Source organism: Bufo bufo, chromosome 3, assembly GCF_905171765.1.
Source record: "Bufo bufo chromosome 3, aBufBuf1.1, whole genome shotgun sequence".
NCBI lineage: Eukaryota > Metazoa > Chordata > Amphibia > Anura > Bufonidae > Bufo > Bufo bufo.
The window spans coordinates 663,701,241-663,716,600 of NC_053391.1; the positions used below are offsets into that span (position 1 = coordinate 663,701,241).

General features: G+C 43.9%; 1 protein-coding gene across 1 annotated transcript; it reads right to left on the reverse strand.

Moving 5' to 3' along the window:
- Positions 1–1,525: 1,525 nt before the first annotated feature.
- On the reverse strand, positions 1,526–14,510 carry LOC120994028 (zona pellucida sperm-binding protein 4-like). Its single transcript, XM_040422489.1, has 12 exons — positions 14,348–14,510; positions 14,181–14,251; positions 11,472–11,568; positions 8,193–8,339; positions 7,352–7,539; positions 6,187–6,284; positions 5,166–5,293; positions 3,799–3,988; positions 3,492–3,639; positions 3,276–3,348; positions 2,956–3,066; positions 1,526–1,719 (listed from the first exon to the last, which is right to left on the reverse strand). The coding sequence occupies exons 1-12, from the start codon at positions 14,508–14,510 to the stop codon at positions 1,526–1,528; spliced, it is 1,608 nt and encodes a 535-aa protein (XP_040278423.1).
- Positions 14,511–15,360: the final 850 nt, after the last annotated feature.

Below are 15,360 nucleotides of genomic sequence, written 5' to 3' on the forward strand. Positions count from 1 at the left end.
CTGTAATTATATGAGATCTAACATTGAAACCACTTGATATTACCGGATCTAACAAAGGCCTATTAGTCTGCATCAAATTTTACCAGAAAATTGCATGTGGGGGGGCTAGCCCCCCTATTTAATACTACCTAATATCTGTATTTTTATGTGAAATATCTCTGTAATTATATGAGATCTAACGTTGAAACCACTTGATCTTACCGGATCTAACGAAGGCCTATTAGTCTGCATCAAATTTTACCAGAAAATTGCATGTGGGGGGGGGCTAGCCCCCCCTCATTAATCACTTAAGTCTGTAATTATGTGAGATCTAACAAAACAACTAGTTGATCATACCTGATCTAACAAATATCTTCCAAAATAGCTAATTTTTTGGTCAATTTTTTGATAAGGGGGGGCTGATGACGGGTTAGCCCCCCCTGCAAATAACTGTTAATATCTCTACTTCTGTATGAGATCTAACGCAAACAACAATTGATCTAACCTGATCTAACAAAGATCTAACCAATTGCATATGTTTTGTTCAAAAATTTTGATATGGGGGGGCTAACACGGCTGAGGTGAGAAAGTACGTGTACCCCTGCAGAGAGAAAATAGTTGCCTGAAGTGTATTGCTGCATTTAGAGTAAGAGGAAATCCCTGATCCTAGGAGGCCTGTCTTGAAGATAGTCTTTTGCGACTGTGAGTAATAGCCTGACCCACTGCTGTGACTGTATTGTAACGTGTGGAATAATTCTGGAATTGTACTTACTGACTGTTCATCCATTTTCAAATTCGTTCAGTAAAGTTATCCTGTTATTCAAATATAAGGATTGCTCAATTATTCCACCTATCACTACACGGTGTGCCACCGTTCAATTGGCACTGGCGTCACGACATTCATCACCTGCCTGTTCCAGTGTTAACCCGATTGAAGACAGTGAGTCCCAGGTTAGTGGGTTGCCCTGCACTACAAAGCCCAGCGTACCAGAAGCTACACTACTGACCCCCTGGGACACTGCAAAGGCCTGATTTATGCATTATGTAGAGACTGCGCCTATTCTTGCAAGTATGTACCAACTGCTGAGTTACTTCAGTAGACTCATTTTCAGCTAAACCTGGCCTCAAAGCATTGTACCACTACCTTACATTGCCACAGCACTGTATTGCACCACATCAAGGGACCCCTGCCTTGCACAAGAAAAAGAAAAACTGCCAAAAGTCAAGGAAAAGGGGTTGCACCTCATTACACGGCCCAGGTAGTGCCAGAGTGAGGACTGTCACCATGAGTACAACTGCCACTACTCCTGTCCCCTACTTAGTTTCCAGGCCTGTTCCATATAGGTTAGGATGCAATAATCATTGTGTTGTAGTAGTGCTGCACAATGTGCCCTGCAGAGAACCAGCACTTTCCAATGCCATGCACCATGTATAGGTCTATGCCATTTTGGAGTACAAGACTCTGCACCCATTTCCAGGCAGAAGACAATGATTGCACCATGCCAGGTTTGGTTTTTTTTGAAAAAGTTTTATTTCATTCTCACAGTTAGCTGAAGATGGTCTTGATATTTACAGTCTTTTCTGTCACAGGTAACTTGCTGATCAGTAGAGACCTGGATTTCCGTTGTCTGTGCAGGGCCCAAGTAGTCAGGGTCAGAAGAACTACTGCCACAAACCCCATGGCTATGGCTGCTCCGTTTATCAGAGCCCCCGGCTGGGAAATTCTGAATCCGTAGATGTCTGGAGGACAACAAGTCAGTGTTAAATGGAAGGTCTGTTCAATTTCTCATATAAATTCCAATCTAAAAACACATTAGGTTTTTGAAAGCATTTAAAAAAAAGTTCCCCAGAGCGGTCATTATGCAGCAGGGCACATGTTCTTCTAGCAGGGGCAAGGAGGGGAGACATTGTAGTGTCATGCAATAAAGAAAAAAAATAATTATAACTGGAATTCACATGACCATCCTTATTTTATACAGATCTTTTTTGCAGACCGCAAAATACATAGTGAGCATGAGCCCTTGAGTTGTAAGAAACAGCTACTTAGGATATCCCATCAGAAGACTCAGCTTTACTGCACAGACTGGGACACAAAGGCAATTTAGATACAGAACAGGAAAGGTCCACCAGTTGCCAGAGTGGAAGTTGGAATACTGCAAAAAGTTTCATGTGGATTGTAACTAAATAAACAAAGAAAATATATCCTCGAGAGGATAAGCGATTAGTGGGGTTTAACTGCTTAATCTCCCCAATGAGCGAGGCCCATGATCTTCCATTAGAATGGACCAGCAGTCACATGTGGTTGTGCCATTCAGCTCTATGGGAGCTGCTGGAGATACCAGAGCACAAGCTAAGGCAGGGATCAGCAACTTCTAGAACTCCAGCTGCTGTGAAACTAGCATGCTCCATTCATTTCTATGGGAGTTCGGAGAAGAGCCAAGTATGCATACTGGGAGTTGTAGTTTCACAACAGCTGGAATGCCAGAGGTTGCCTACCCCTGCACTAGGGTTTAATGGAAGTCTGCTGCTCCAGTTAAATAGGAAACACAAGCGCCCCCCCCCCCCCCCCCCCATCCTCATGATTGGGAGCCTGACCACTGCGACCCCACCAGACACATTCCCTACACTGCAAATATGGGATACGTTGTCTTGATGGACAACACAAAAGGCAGTTTATAGCAGCCACTACTTTGGCCATAAAACTGCAGACCCTCTGAGGCCAGACCATTGTGTCCAGCTTGTGGTTGCACAGCCATGAACTGCAGTCTCACAATGCTACTGTACACTACAGCGTGGGGAGGCAACGTGGTCGTATCGTGACCTGCCTCTAGCAAGTTCAAACCTGTAGAACTTCTGGCAACATATGTAACCTGAATCCATCACCATACTGTGATCTTCGGCCACGTGATGCATTGCCATTAGGCCACAGCCTCATGTAAACAGCATTCAGTATAGAACACAGCGATAACAACTCACCTTCCCTGTCATTCTGCATCTCTGGCAGAGAGTTGTCGAAGTAGATGGGAACATCTGATGATACCAGCACCACATCACTCTTATTGCTTAACATATAGACAGATCTTTTACCTAGAACAAGATACTTTAATTCAGTTATTGTATTACAGCTATATAGAGTAAATCCTCATACAATGAGCTCCCTCTAGTGGCAGCTGCAGGTAGACAATTTTATCATGTTACATGATCGCAGTGTGGGGAGAAGTACTGGGTTTGGAGTTCTGCATAGGAAAAGATGATAGTTGAGGTAATCAGGTTGGGCATTTGTAGACTAAACTTACGTCTGTTACACACGGTAGCGCAGTTGTCACTTGGAGAGGGGACACAGGCAGAAGCGCTGCAGTGAATGTATACCTAGAACATAAGGGTTACATGAAGTCTCATGGTCCAGCAAAGGCATTTCCTAGTAACTGTCACATGTGGCCACACGAGGCAGTACAGAGCAGTGTTGTACAGTATTTTGGGGGTAGCAAGCCAATGAGCATCTCAGGTCATACCTGTCCTGCAAGAGGCATCTCTGTGTTCTGATCCACAAAGGTAAAAGTCTTCACATCAAACCGTGAGTAATAAGAAGGGAAAGGTAAAGCAGAACCTGGAGCTACAGGAATCACATCAGACATGTAGTTGTCACCAGTGAATGGACACCTGGAAACAAAGCCAAAAAACCAGTATAGAAGCAGTTCTAAACTACACACTCATCTCTGCTACATCCGTAGCCTTTACTGCCCTTTAAGCTTTCAAGTGAAATGGTCGTCTGGGATTAGACTACAACACAATTGTGAACCTCTAAGGATTTGTACTTACCCATCAATAAGTATTGGCCACTGGATGCTGCTCAGAGGGTCAGGAGATGGCGTGGACCAGCACTGGTGTAGGACAAGGACAAGATTCGGGTCACTTCTCTGCAAGATTCTGACCTCCACATACACTGGATCCCTCAGGACTTTTACCACTGGATAATCAGAGTCCGTATAATAACTGAAGTAGCTGGAATCTAGGACAGAAAATATATTACAAATTGGTTCATGCGCTGCAGGCCTGATCGTTGTCCTGACTGAAGTTCAGAAATCTGAGACACCACAACCATTAATGAAGGTGTCCGAACCCTCCTTTTTCATGTAATGTGTATGGAGGCCTCCTAACGGCAAGTGTTTGGGAGGTAAGGATTGGGCAGTAAGATTAACATGTCCAATTCTACAGAAGATGATCTGCTGCCAGGTACCAGTCAGTGGCTTCCTCCTCAATCAAGGCCTAGCATGTTCAGCCAAGCAGGCCTGCCTCTGTATGTGGGGGGGCATTCAATGCATATGGTCATCCGTAGGCTGATTCTAGAGGAGACTTGGTGCCTCAGAAGTGTGGAATTGTAGGGGTGCTACTGTGAGCTAAAGCAACAGATGTGCCATGCTGAAGCATACCAGCCTGATGTGAAGGACACTGCCTCCTTTGGGTAAATGAAAGTATATGGATACATTCAACCAACCAACAGCACCCAGGCGTATAGATTAAGTGCAGCGTTTAGATGCAGTGTGCACAGAGCCTGTAGAACACAATCATGTCGGCGTACACTTCCATATGCTCATTTTTTTGGAGTTGTTCGAAGAGTCAGGGAATTGCAGCTACTGAAGATCATTCCTAGCCGACTGCCTGCTCTAGTATTGGAATATGCCAAAAATATTGGAGGATGTATGCAGATTTTAGGGTCCATTAGTAAAATTCAGTAATGGGTCCCCCTGCCCCTCTTAGCTTCACAGTATGCAGCAAACATTCAGTGTAGAATGCAAAGTGCTGATTAATTTGTGATTAATTTTTTATATTAATATCCATTGATTAATAACCCCTTTTAAAATGGTAATCATTCTGATCATATTTACATGAATACAATTTCACACAGATTGTATAAAGTTGCTTCCTGCAGCCACCAATAGGGGGAGCTCAATACATAGGAATTTATAGTTGCTATTGAATAGAATCTCAGCTGTAAATGCTCTGCACTGAGCTCCCACAGTGGCGGCTGATTGAGAATACAGCAAATCTGTCAGGACCAGAAGACACATTTCCCATAACAATCCTCAGCTACTCCTGCTAGCAGATCAGACACCATGTAAAGTGACTTTCTTTAAGGAATTTCATTTATGCAACAATTCTTATCCACGGTCATCACAATATCTTACCTAAACTGATTCTCAATTCAAAGTTAATAGGTCCTATACTTGACACAGGTGGTGGGGGTGGTAGGGTCACTACATCCACTTTCAATGGGAGTAAGCCGCTAACTGCAAAACTACAGCGAACCAATAATCTGTTGAATAAAAGTACAAGATCCAGATACATTACTGCAGAGACTAGTCCTTACATTAGTCTCTACCACCCAAGTCTCTCCCTTGCTGCAGTTAATGCACAGAGCAACATTGAAAGACAAACATGCAATGCGACAATTAACCGCAATATAGAGTACAAAATTGCATAATAATAACAAGTGCTACACTATAAGTGTGAGATACTTGGCAAATAGTTTTGTACAAAATTATTTGAGCCCGTCTGCCGAGCGTCAAGGCGATCTCTGTTAGACGGGTTCCTACGCTAAATTCTACCTGTTAGGTGCCATGACGGCTACCATACACTTCAGGGAGTGTAGGTTCCACATTCCTACATTAAATCCTACCTGTTAGGATGCACAGAGCAAGTCAAAAGATGCCGTCCTGAATAGAGATCCTGTAATTCAGAATTATCCAAAGACATCTGGAAATGGGCTCTTAATTGCCCTTTAAAGGCCTGCAGAGAATTTCCGACTGAGGAGACCTCAACAGATGACATCCCACAGTTAAGGGGTCATGCCAAGTTATCAAATTGTCTCCTCATCCATAGTATAGGGAATAACTGAGCTGCAGGCCACACATGGGAACCTTTGCTCCATTCATTCTCTATAGGCTGGGGGGCGCAGGACCCCAGTTCAGGATCAGTGGGCGTTCCAGCACTTGAACCTCCACAGATCAGTTATTCCCCATGCTGTGGGCAAGGAGACAAATTTGCCACAACTCCTTGAAGTCCACTATTCTAGGGACTACACTGGGTAGGAGCCACAGATAAATGACAATAGATCCCACATTTCCAGGAGGAATAGGACAAATCCTAAGCAGAACAGAGCCCTGTTGTAGTATTTGCTGAGCCCAACTAGGTCCATAGTTCAGTTACCTGAAGGTGGAGTCTCTGGTAATTGCTATACTGTTCCAGGTCCTCAAGGTTTTGGATGCCACCAGCTGGTTCTCATACACCGCTTGGTCCCCAACCAGCTACAAGATAGTAATTCAGCAGTTACCAAGTTTGACATTTATGGAATCCACAGAATAAATGCTACAAATGCCCAGTGGTGTGGGTCTAACCTGAGGGCCCATCTCAAGGCTGTTGTGAGTAGACAGGTGGTCATGCATGTCCCTCTCCATTCACTTCTATGGGAATCACTATATACACACACCCCACATCCCTTTGCTGTACCCTGCCTACAGAGATAAGTGGTGCCTATCTGACAATCTCTGATGAGACCCGCACGTATATGGAGAACAGAGCCCTGAAAGTGGAGGGTGCACTGTACATGCACAGCTGCACTCCATTAATTTTTTATGGGGCCTCCAAAAATAGCCGGGCGCTGGCTCAACCATTTCAGTCGGGCCCATAGAAGTGAATGGGTGCAGTGGCTGCTCATGGGGAGTGCGCTTGGTAGTGGCCGGACTAGTCCTCCACCCACCACCTTGCAGGGCACTATTCCCCATTGTCTGGGATAAGAACCAGATGACCATTGGTGCAGGCCTTAATAATCAACTGCAATTATACTCCTAAGAGGAAGCCAGTCCCGGCATTACCAATATCACTCATAGCAGTATACATTATACAGCACTATTACTGCTTTTTGGTCACTGTACAGTGGTACCATTTGAGTACTGTATTGGAAAATTAGCCCTATACAGTATATTTCAGTAGTGTGTAGAACTAGTATTAAGAAGGCACAGTATTAGAAATACCATGGCTGCCTTACAAAAAAAAGGGTGCCTCGCCTGGTTGTGTGGGGCACCAGTTTTTGGAAGAAATTAGCCATGCTTTTCTAAGTTAACTGCATGAATTCAATATCTGGGAGATTTACAGCATCATACTGGATGAGGCCAATTAGTCACCATATGTAACTGGTGCACACACAGGGCACCCCATTGATGACCGCCCAGGACACCATTCAGTTCAAGCCCTACCTGTCTGCAGTTCCCAGGAAGAATTAAAGGGGGAAAATTCAGTGGCAGACAGAAGGAAGTCTATGGTTTGAACAGCTCCATATGGATTTTCACAATGGCATTAATATACCACGACTTACCTTGTAGGTGGTTCCACAAGCAGAAATCGGGAACTGGTAGAGGAGGAAATAGCCATTGCTAGCTGTTGGATTACATTCTGGGCCACCATTTTGGAGCAGTCGCACAGAGGTCAGGTTCAGCGGGGGCACAGTCAAGGTGTTTGGAAGGGCAATGGAGAAGAGTCCGTCTGATGTGCAGCGGGCAGTCACTGGGGAAGAGAAAAAAAAAAAATGATGTCTTAGGTAGCCAGCCATAGACACTCAACCTGTCAGGACCAACCCTGTCAAACAAGCCATTACACAAGATACCAGGACCAGACTTCTGAGCAGTGAGGATGCATGTCCCCCTCACAGTGCAAGAGGGGAAGTGGTGATTGGTGAAGGAGGGAATGAAGCAGGGATCAGATTGCAGAAAGGAAGGTAGCAATGAACTTCCCATGATCAACCCTGTCAGGCAGTCAGAATAATTCCCTGGATCAACAACCTCTCTCCAGGAGAAGTCTAGTAATTATATTCTAGGCCCCTTTAGATCTCAGCGATTTCACCACCACCTCCGGCGGAGTTCCATAGCCTCACTGCTCTTACAGTAAAGAATCCTCTGTTTGTGTAGAAACCTCCTTTCCTCTAGATGTAGAGGATGTCCCCTTGTCACAGTCCTGGGTATAAATAGCTGAAGATCTCTGTAGAGACCCCCGATCTTCATAGTCATTAGATTTATTCAGGGTCCTGTAGTCCTCCAATTCCAGTTATTACTTCAGCTGCACGCTCCAGCACTGCTAGGTCTACCTTGTGCATTGGGGCCCAGTACTCCATGTGCAGTCTGATTAGAGACAAAAGTGACAATGATTACACGCACACTTACCTTTGTTTCCATAGTAGCATGGAGTAATACTGTCAGCAGGATCATAGCAGCAGCCCATAGTTTCACACGAGTCCTGAGAACTTGTACAGCTCAGTCTGTCTGGCCTTAGGATGGAATCACACTGGCTTGGAATTGGAGAGTCAAGGTCTGCCAAAAAAAAAAACAAAAAAAAAAAAAAAAAAAAAACACACTACATGTCAGATGAGCGCTTCAGGGTACCAGAGGGCAGGACCAGCACCAGAGAGCCGAGTAGCACCAAGGGGCTAGGACCCACCCTACAGTGCAGCCCTCATTAGTATAAAACGATAAGTCTCAGTAACACCACAACTAATTGACATGATAAATGTTATTGTAATCAGCAGGAACAGACCCTACCAGGTGGTATGCCTGGTTAATAGGGTCAATTCTGCAGAGTTTTTTTTTTAAAGGTGTATTGTAAGGGTATTTTTTTATTTTAAGTACTGATTGGTTCTGTCCCTTTAATTCTGTTTTTATTATTACCATTGTGTAATGATTTGCCTTTTAATCTAGTATCCATCCCTCATTGTGCCGATAAGACCACATTCCTGAGTGATCTTAGAGACATGCGTGCTGCACACTCAAGGAGGGGCTAAAAAGGTTTAAACTCTGTGGCACCCACATTTGGAAGACTCCAGTTTTAACTTAATCCTAGGTAGGATGCAAGTATTGATTTGCCTCATATTTTATACACCCTGGGGTGTTGGTCATGTTATAATGTGGTAGACAGCCATGTGTTGTAGCATGATCAATGGAGTCTCTACCCCATGTAGGCTAGGGATGTATTATTCAGTATGATTTGTTTGTGTTATCGTATATATTTAACCAGACTTCGTAAATCTATGTAATCACTTAGCCTGCGTAAGCTTATTCTCTCAAATCTTTTAAGTTCACATTAGGAGGATTGGAAGCAACCTTTCCCATCTCGAAGTATATTGCTGTGTGCTGAAGTCATACATAGGCTATGAGGCAGCTTATAAAGAGGCTGGAAAACAACTAGTGAGGGCCAGAATAAACACCTGCATTTTAGTCAGCTAGCAAGTGGAGGTACTAGGGCAAAATACAAGATTAAAATGGCAACTTGTAAGTTAGGCATATTAATGCAATGCACAAGCCTGGTCCAAGAGACTCGTAAAGAGAAAGAGTAGTGTTTCTTATGCCAGTTTTAAGAAAGAAACCCTGCTGGTGTCCAATACATTAGAAAAGAATATCCATGCCGTGTAGATTTCTTGCCTATATTTGCGCAGTACCACATATTTGGGGATATCTGCAGTTTTATATTTTAAATATATATTTGGTGGCAAGTACCAGCCAGAAGAGGTTTTGATGGCAGGAACAGGGATAACCATCCCTCTTGGCAGGAAGCAGGACCAGCCCACTCCTGGCCAGAGGGAGAGTTTAAGAATAACTGCAGTGAGGGGAGCTTCTGCTCCTTTGACCAATACAGGATTCTCCAGAGAGACCACCATACAGCTCCAAGAAAAACACTTAAGAAGCTTAAGAAAGTGATCAGTAGAAACCCCATGTTAGACACTGCTGCAAGGTGAGGGACAACAGCTCAGACACCCATCACTCAAAAATGGCACTAGGCCAGATAAAGTTTGTGTGAACCTGGCAACTATACCCACAAGTGCTCATTTGCAGTCATCCAAGCTGCCACCATACCTCCTTAATGGGTGCTAGTAACTGCATTAAGAATTTGCTGCTACTGGATGTACCACCAGTTTATATTTTGTATAAACTAGAAAGACTGAACAATGAGGCTAGATGTGACCATATAGCAAACTACATTTCCACTGCACTGATCCTCAGTAGCCAAAGCCTGAGAGAACACAGTTACAACCTCTCATCAGGGTCACTACTACCCCCATCTTCTGCACTGGCTCCTCAGGGGATCACTGCATGCACTAGTTTCCTGACAGTCATGTTAAGAGTCAGGCTGGAGTTCCCATCCACTTTTCCAAGTGGCAAGGAAGGTAGAAAGGAGCAAAAAGTTGCAGTTGACCCAAACTAGTACAGAGGTTATGTATACCCTGATTAGTCTGCTGGGAGCGCTCATGGCTAAGGCATATGCAGTTTAATCCCCTATTACATATAGGGTAGCAGCTCTTCAATGTGTGCTGGAAGAGAGAACAACAGTGACCAGAGACAACCAGCATATCTAGCACCAAGATATTGAAAGTAGCATCACTAACTTCATTCCACAGTAGTCTACATTTATATTCCCAATTATAAAACAAACCGGGAGGTAACTGCAGAACTGCAAAACTACAACTTTTGGTATTTGCGGATTGGATGCAGACCCTTTCATTTCAATAGGTCATCAAAAATGCAGACAGCTCACAATGTGCAGTATGTATCCATCCGGGGGGGGGAGATAATCTTAGTCTGTAAGGGTATGTTCAGTTTTTTTGTGTGGATTCTATGCCAAATGTATAGTTCTTCCTTATTGATTTTCACTAGGTGAGGAAGCTTGTAATCACTGAATGATGTGTTATACCCTTTAGATCACAGTAAAGTCAAACCCATTCCAAGCTTTGCTACAACTCCTTCGAATGTTGACACTCCCGCTTCCCATTTTTGGAAATAAGTGAACTGTCTGAAGGGCCTCCATCATCAGTAGCCTGGCTAGGATTCTGCACCCCCAATAGGCAAAGCAACACTAATACAAGTGCCACCTGTAGAAGTCAAGAAAACCTGGACTGGTCCATATTAGTTTATAGCTCATTCCTTATGTAGGGATGAGAAGGTATCATTTGCATTAGATACTACTTCAGTCTATAGTCCTAATCGCCTCTAACTGGAAGTCAAATGTAGTACCAAATATCCCACTTGGTGCGACCAAGTGTATCACCTAGAGCAGATTGCGCACTGGGAGATTAACAACTACCCTTTGTTTGAAAAGGTCTAGTGGGGGGGGGGGGGGGGGTCTGGAAAGAATTTTGCAAATTTACCTAACTGAACATAGTCACGCCAAATCTCAGTTTCCCCATCATACAAGCCTAGTACAGTCTTAATACAGTATGGCTATAATTGCATGTTATCGCTTATTGATTACAATGAATGTGATTTGATGTCATCTTTTGCACCTTTGTTAATTTCATAACATTTTCACGTTTTTGTACATGTCAGTTACTATGTAGCTCAGTGCTTGTGCACTTCTTGATGTACTTAGTTTGTATACGATACTGACATTTCTGCGATCTCAAAATATTTTAAAAGCTAGATATTACTTCAATCTACAGCAAGGCTTGTACTCACAGATTCCCACAGCACAAGTCATCTCCTTCCTCACAGTGACTTTCTTTCCACCATCTTGTTTCTTAGTGAGCCCAAGAGTCAACACAAAGTGGGTGTCCTGAAAATTGAAAGAAAATTTTATAATAGATATACAAGTTTAACATTCCAGACTGATGTCTGCATGCCATTATTTTACCAGCAAGCACCTACACATTTGCATTCCTAGTTCCATAGTCCATTAAGCAAGAAGAAACTTAGAGGAGAAGATACCTCCATAGTGCTGTGGCACATGCCACTTTTGGAATTGGTGACACTTTCTTGAATTACAGATAACTCCTCCATATACTTACAGTTTGAGACACATAGCAGCCATCATAAGAAATTCCAACAATTGCAGAACCATCATATTTCTGGGTCACCCAAATACCGCAAGATGGGTCATTTCTCAGAGGCTCCATTTTTCCATCTTTATCTAAATAAAGCAAGGGAAACGTGGGTGAGTAGATTGAATCAGCACTACAGGGAGGATGTGGTTTTGGCCACATTGTTAGATTACATCCTTAGGGCTCATTTACACAACAGGCACCAGCCATTTGTGCACCGCATCACGGATGCAGACCTATTCACTTGAATGGGTCCACAATCAGGAAGGAGGAGTGGTGTGGAATGGAGGCACAGAACCCCACAGAAACACTATGGTGTGCTTTGTGGATTTTTCGTCCGTGCCTCTGCACCGCAAATTGAAAAAAAAAAAATGTATGCATTCTATATTTTTCTTTGCAGTACAGATAGAAAACGGACCCATTCAAGTCGGAGTCTGCATTCATCTGCACCAGCCATGTGGCCAGTGCCCATAAATTGCATTCCCCAATGCACAGGCGGTACATGTTCATGAGCCCTTAGGGCATGTCCAGATGGCATGGCAAGTCATACTGCCAGCTAAACCACCTGGCCATATCTAGGGTACAGCCAGATGGTCAGGTTTTTTTTTTATGCAGTTTTTGAAGCCAGAACAAGGAGTGGATAACAAAAAACCTAACCTTTTATATTCTACTGCAGCCGTGCCCCAAGAGCCCGATTTTCATCCACAGGCAACATTTAGGTGCACCTGTGAGGCCTGGGCCTTGTCAGTCTTGAGTGGGACTAAAAGCCTCCTCCCATTGCAAGCATGGCTGCATGCTGAAGATAACTGGGAGTTTGCTGTGAGGCGGACCTTACGCCCCTGTAATTTGCCCACTGGCATTACCCATACAGCACAGGTAGTTTAGCGTCAGGTCCAGAGCTACTCGAGATATCTGAGCCTGAGCACCGCGCCAAGGTATGTCCTTCATATAAGGATATATTGGCTAAATTCTCAATTTTAACACCAGTTTGAGGGTTTAGTCAGACTTGTTTTCTTGCATCCACAGTAGTGCACCTTCCTTATTAATGTTTACACCATGTGGTCTTACCCAAAGATCACCAAAAAAAAAAAAAAACGAAAGAAACGCACACAACATGGAACAGGCCGAATCTCATTACCAGTGTCTCTTCTTCCCAATACAATGTTACTGTACATGTCAATAATAGTGATAGGGCTCCATAAATATGTCCTGGCTAACCATCTACACTAAAGTTGCCGGCTATACAGGGGGTGGGATAGCGGGAGGTTTGGGCACGTTGTGCCTAGAGCAGATGATGCAGCCTCCTGGCTCCACACACTGACAGCTTCTCAGAGGGTTATGCAGGGACCTGGTTTCTGAGGGATTACTATAGTCTTCCCTTTACAGAAGGAGACTCAGAAAATTCAGGAGTGTGTAAAATATGATTGCACAACAAAACAAACATTCATAAAAGACACTATGGAGCGGTGGTTTACAGAGACCAGTTTTTTGTTCATTATGAGTCAGGCGCCTCTTTAGCAGGCCACACACCTAGTGGAAAAACGAAACAAGCTCCTGGAAAAGTAGTTTAGCCTACATTTAGACCCGTTTCCAGGTGTAAATGTGTCACAGCCCCTCCTAAACACTCCTTTGAGTCAAACAGCACAAAAACACCCAGGTCACACAAACTGGCATAAAAAAAATGTTCATAAATGACCCCAATGTCCTAGACCTTGATATAAACACTGTACTTAGTCCTACCATGGCACTGCTAAACATGGCGGCACTATCACATCAGAGGTTAGCCACTTTCTGGTCACTATTGACCAGTGTGTATGTAAGATGATTATGTTACTTGCTAATATAGCCTTTGTTGGAATTCTGGGTCTTATTATATTTCATGAAGTATTACCCCTTGTTGGCCAAGTCTTTTGTGCTGTCCACACAGAAAGCCTTTCCATAAGATAGCCACCGATGGTGATTTGCCTGGTCACATGACCCTTCATGTGAGGTCCTCTCTGTTCAAATACACTGCCACCTGCTCTTGAAATGGTGGGACTTCAAACACACTGGACCTGATTTAAATAGATAAACCACCACATGGAGGGGATTTCCTGATCACATGACCCTCCATCAGCAGCCATCTTATGGACAGCACAAAAGATTTACCTGACATGGAGACACAGTTTAATGAAATATTAACAATGGCTATATTAGCCATTGCAATAGTCATCTTACATACACATTGGTCACCAGTAGCCAGAAAGTGGACAACCCCTTTAAGATGTTACATTCAGACCCTCACTGTACAACAACAAGCCCTGTGGTTGGGTGGACAATGGACCATCAAGGTGTGGGACGTGGTTACCTCTGGTACCCCTACAAATGCATCAACAATCTTCTGTGGTAACTGGGGTTTCACATCTCTCCCATCCCAGTCTATAGGTCACCCACAAGGAGAGTACAGACCAGTATAAGTCAGCAGGTCATCACAGCTTTCTAACACAACATGCATTAGACACACCAAACACTTACTTAAAACCTTCATCGTGGAATTTTGCTTCAGGTGCTGGGGCACGATGATCTGCATGTTCTCCTCCCCACATTGTACCTCTGGAAGTTCTTGGAGGCCATGGCTGTTGTCAGCTAAAGCCCTCAGTATCTGAGCAGCTATGACCACCAACTTCCACCACTCCATCCTGAACTCATGCCTAAGCACCTGCCATGAGCTCTTATATAGTGATGGGATCAGCCACATCCCCACCTGTGCGTCCATTAACCCTTTCATAGTTGTCTCATCTAAGGCAAAGACAGAGTTCAGCTGCGGCCTCACCTTTTTTTTCATTCACCTCCATACAAACACATTTGGATATTGAAGGGAATTTGAATATATTTTTTGCAGTTGCCATATATTTTGGCCATTGGACCCCCATGGGGATACATTAGGTGTGATATCACCTCACCATATTATGCCAAGTCCCCATGTCGCTTGCGATAAGTGTGATGGTTGGGGGCACTGCATGTGTACGTGATACAATGAATTAATATAACCAAAACTGGTGTAAAGTAGAACTGGCTTAGTTGCCCAAAGCAACCAATCAGATTCCAGCTTTCATTTTTCACAGCTCCTTTGGAAAATGAAAGGTGGAATCTTATTGGTTGCTATGGGCAACTAAGCCAGTTTTCCTTTACACCAGTTTTGGTAAATCTCCCCCATAAAGTTTTTCGTAATGTTTTTCCCTCCCACAGTCCCTACATGCAAGTTTGTGCCGAGTTCTTCCATGAGATTGCGTCACAAACCATGTCATTATGGATTCCAGCACGTGAGGCCTCGTTCATATTTCAGTTTGATGTCCACGGAAAAATCCCCCCGTGTTTCATCCGTGAAGGATCCATGTTTGGTCCATAGGTCATCCATATTCCGCAGACACTGCTCAGTTGAAAATTAATTTCCAGATCATCTCCCACCAGTGATCATCAAAAAACAGATCAAAGAAAGATGCCGTCCGTGTTGTGTCAGTGGCTTTTCAGTGACCTAGGGCTCCATG

Coding starts and splice junctions, on each gene's coding strand:
- LOC120994028 (XM_040422489.1), bottom strand. CDS start 14,510: ATGGAGTGGTGGAAGTTGGTGGTCATAGCTGCTCAGATACTGAGGGCT. Junction 14,252..14,347: donor TTCCACGATGAAGGTTTTAA/GTAAGTGTTTGG, acceptor GGTGACCTATAG/ACTGGGATGGGAGAGATGTG. Junction 8,340..11,471: donor GACTTGTGCTGTGGGAATCT/GTGAGTACAAGC, acceptor TTTTTTTGGCAG/ACCTTGACTCTCCAATTCCA.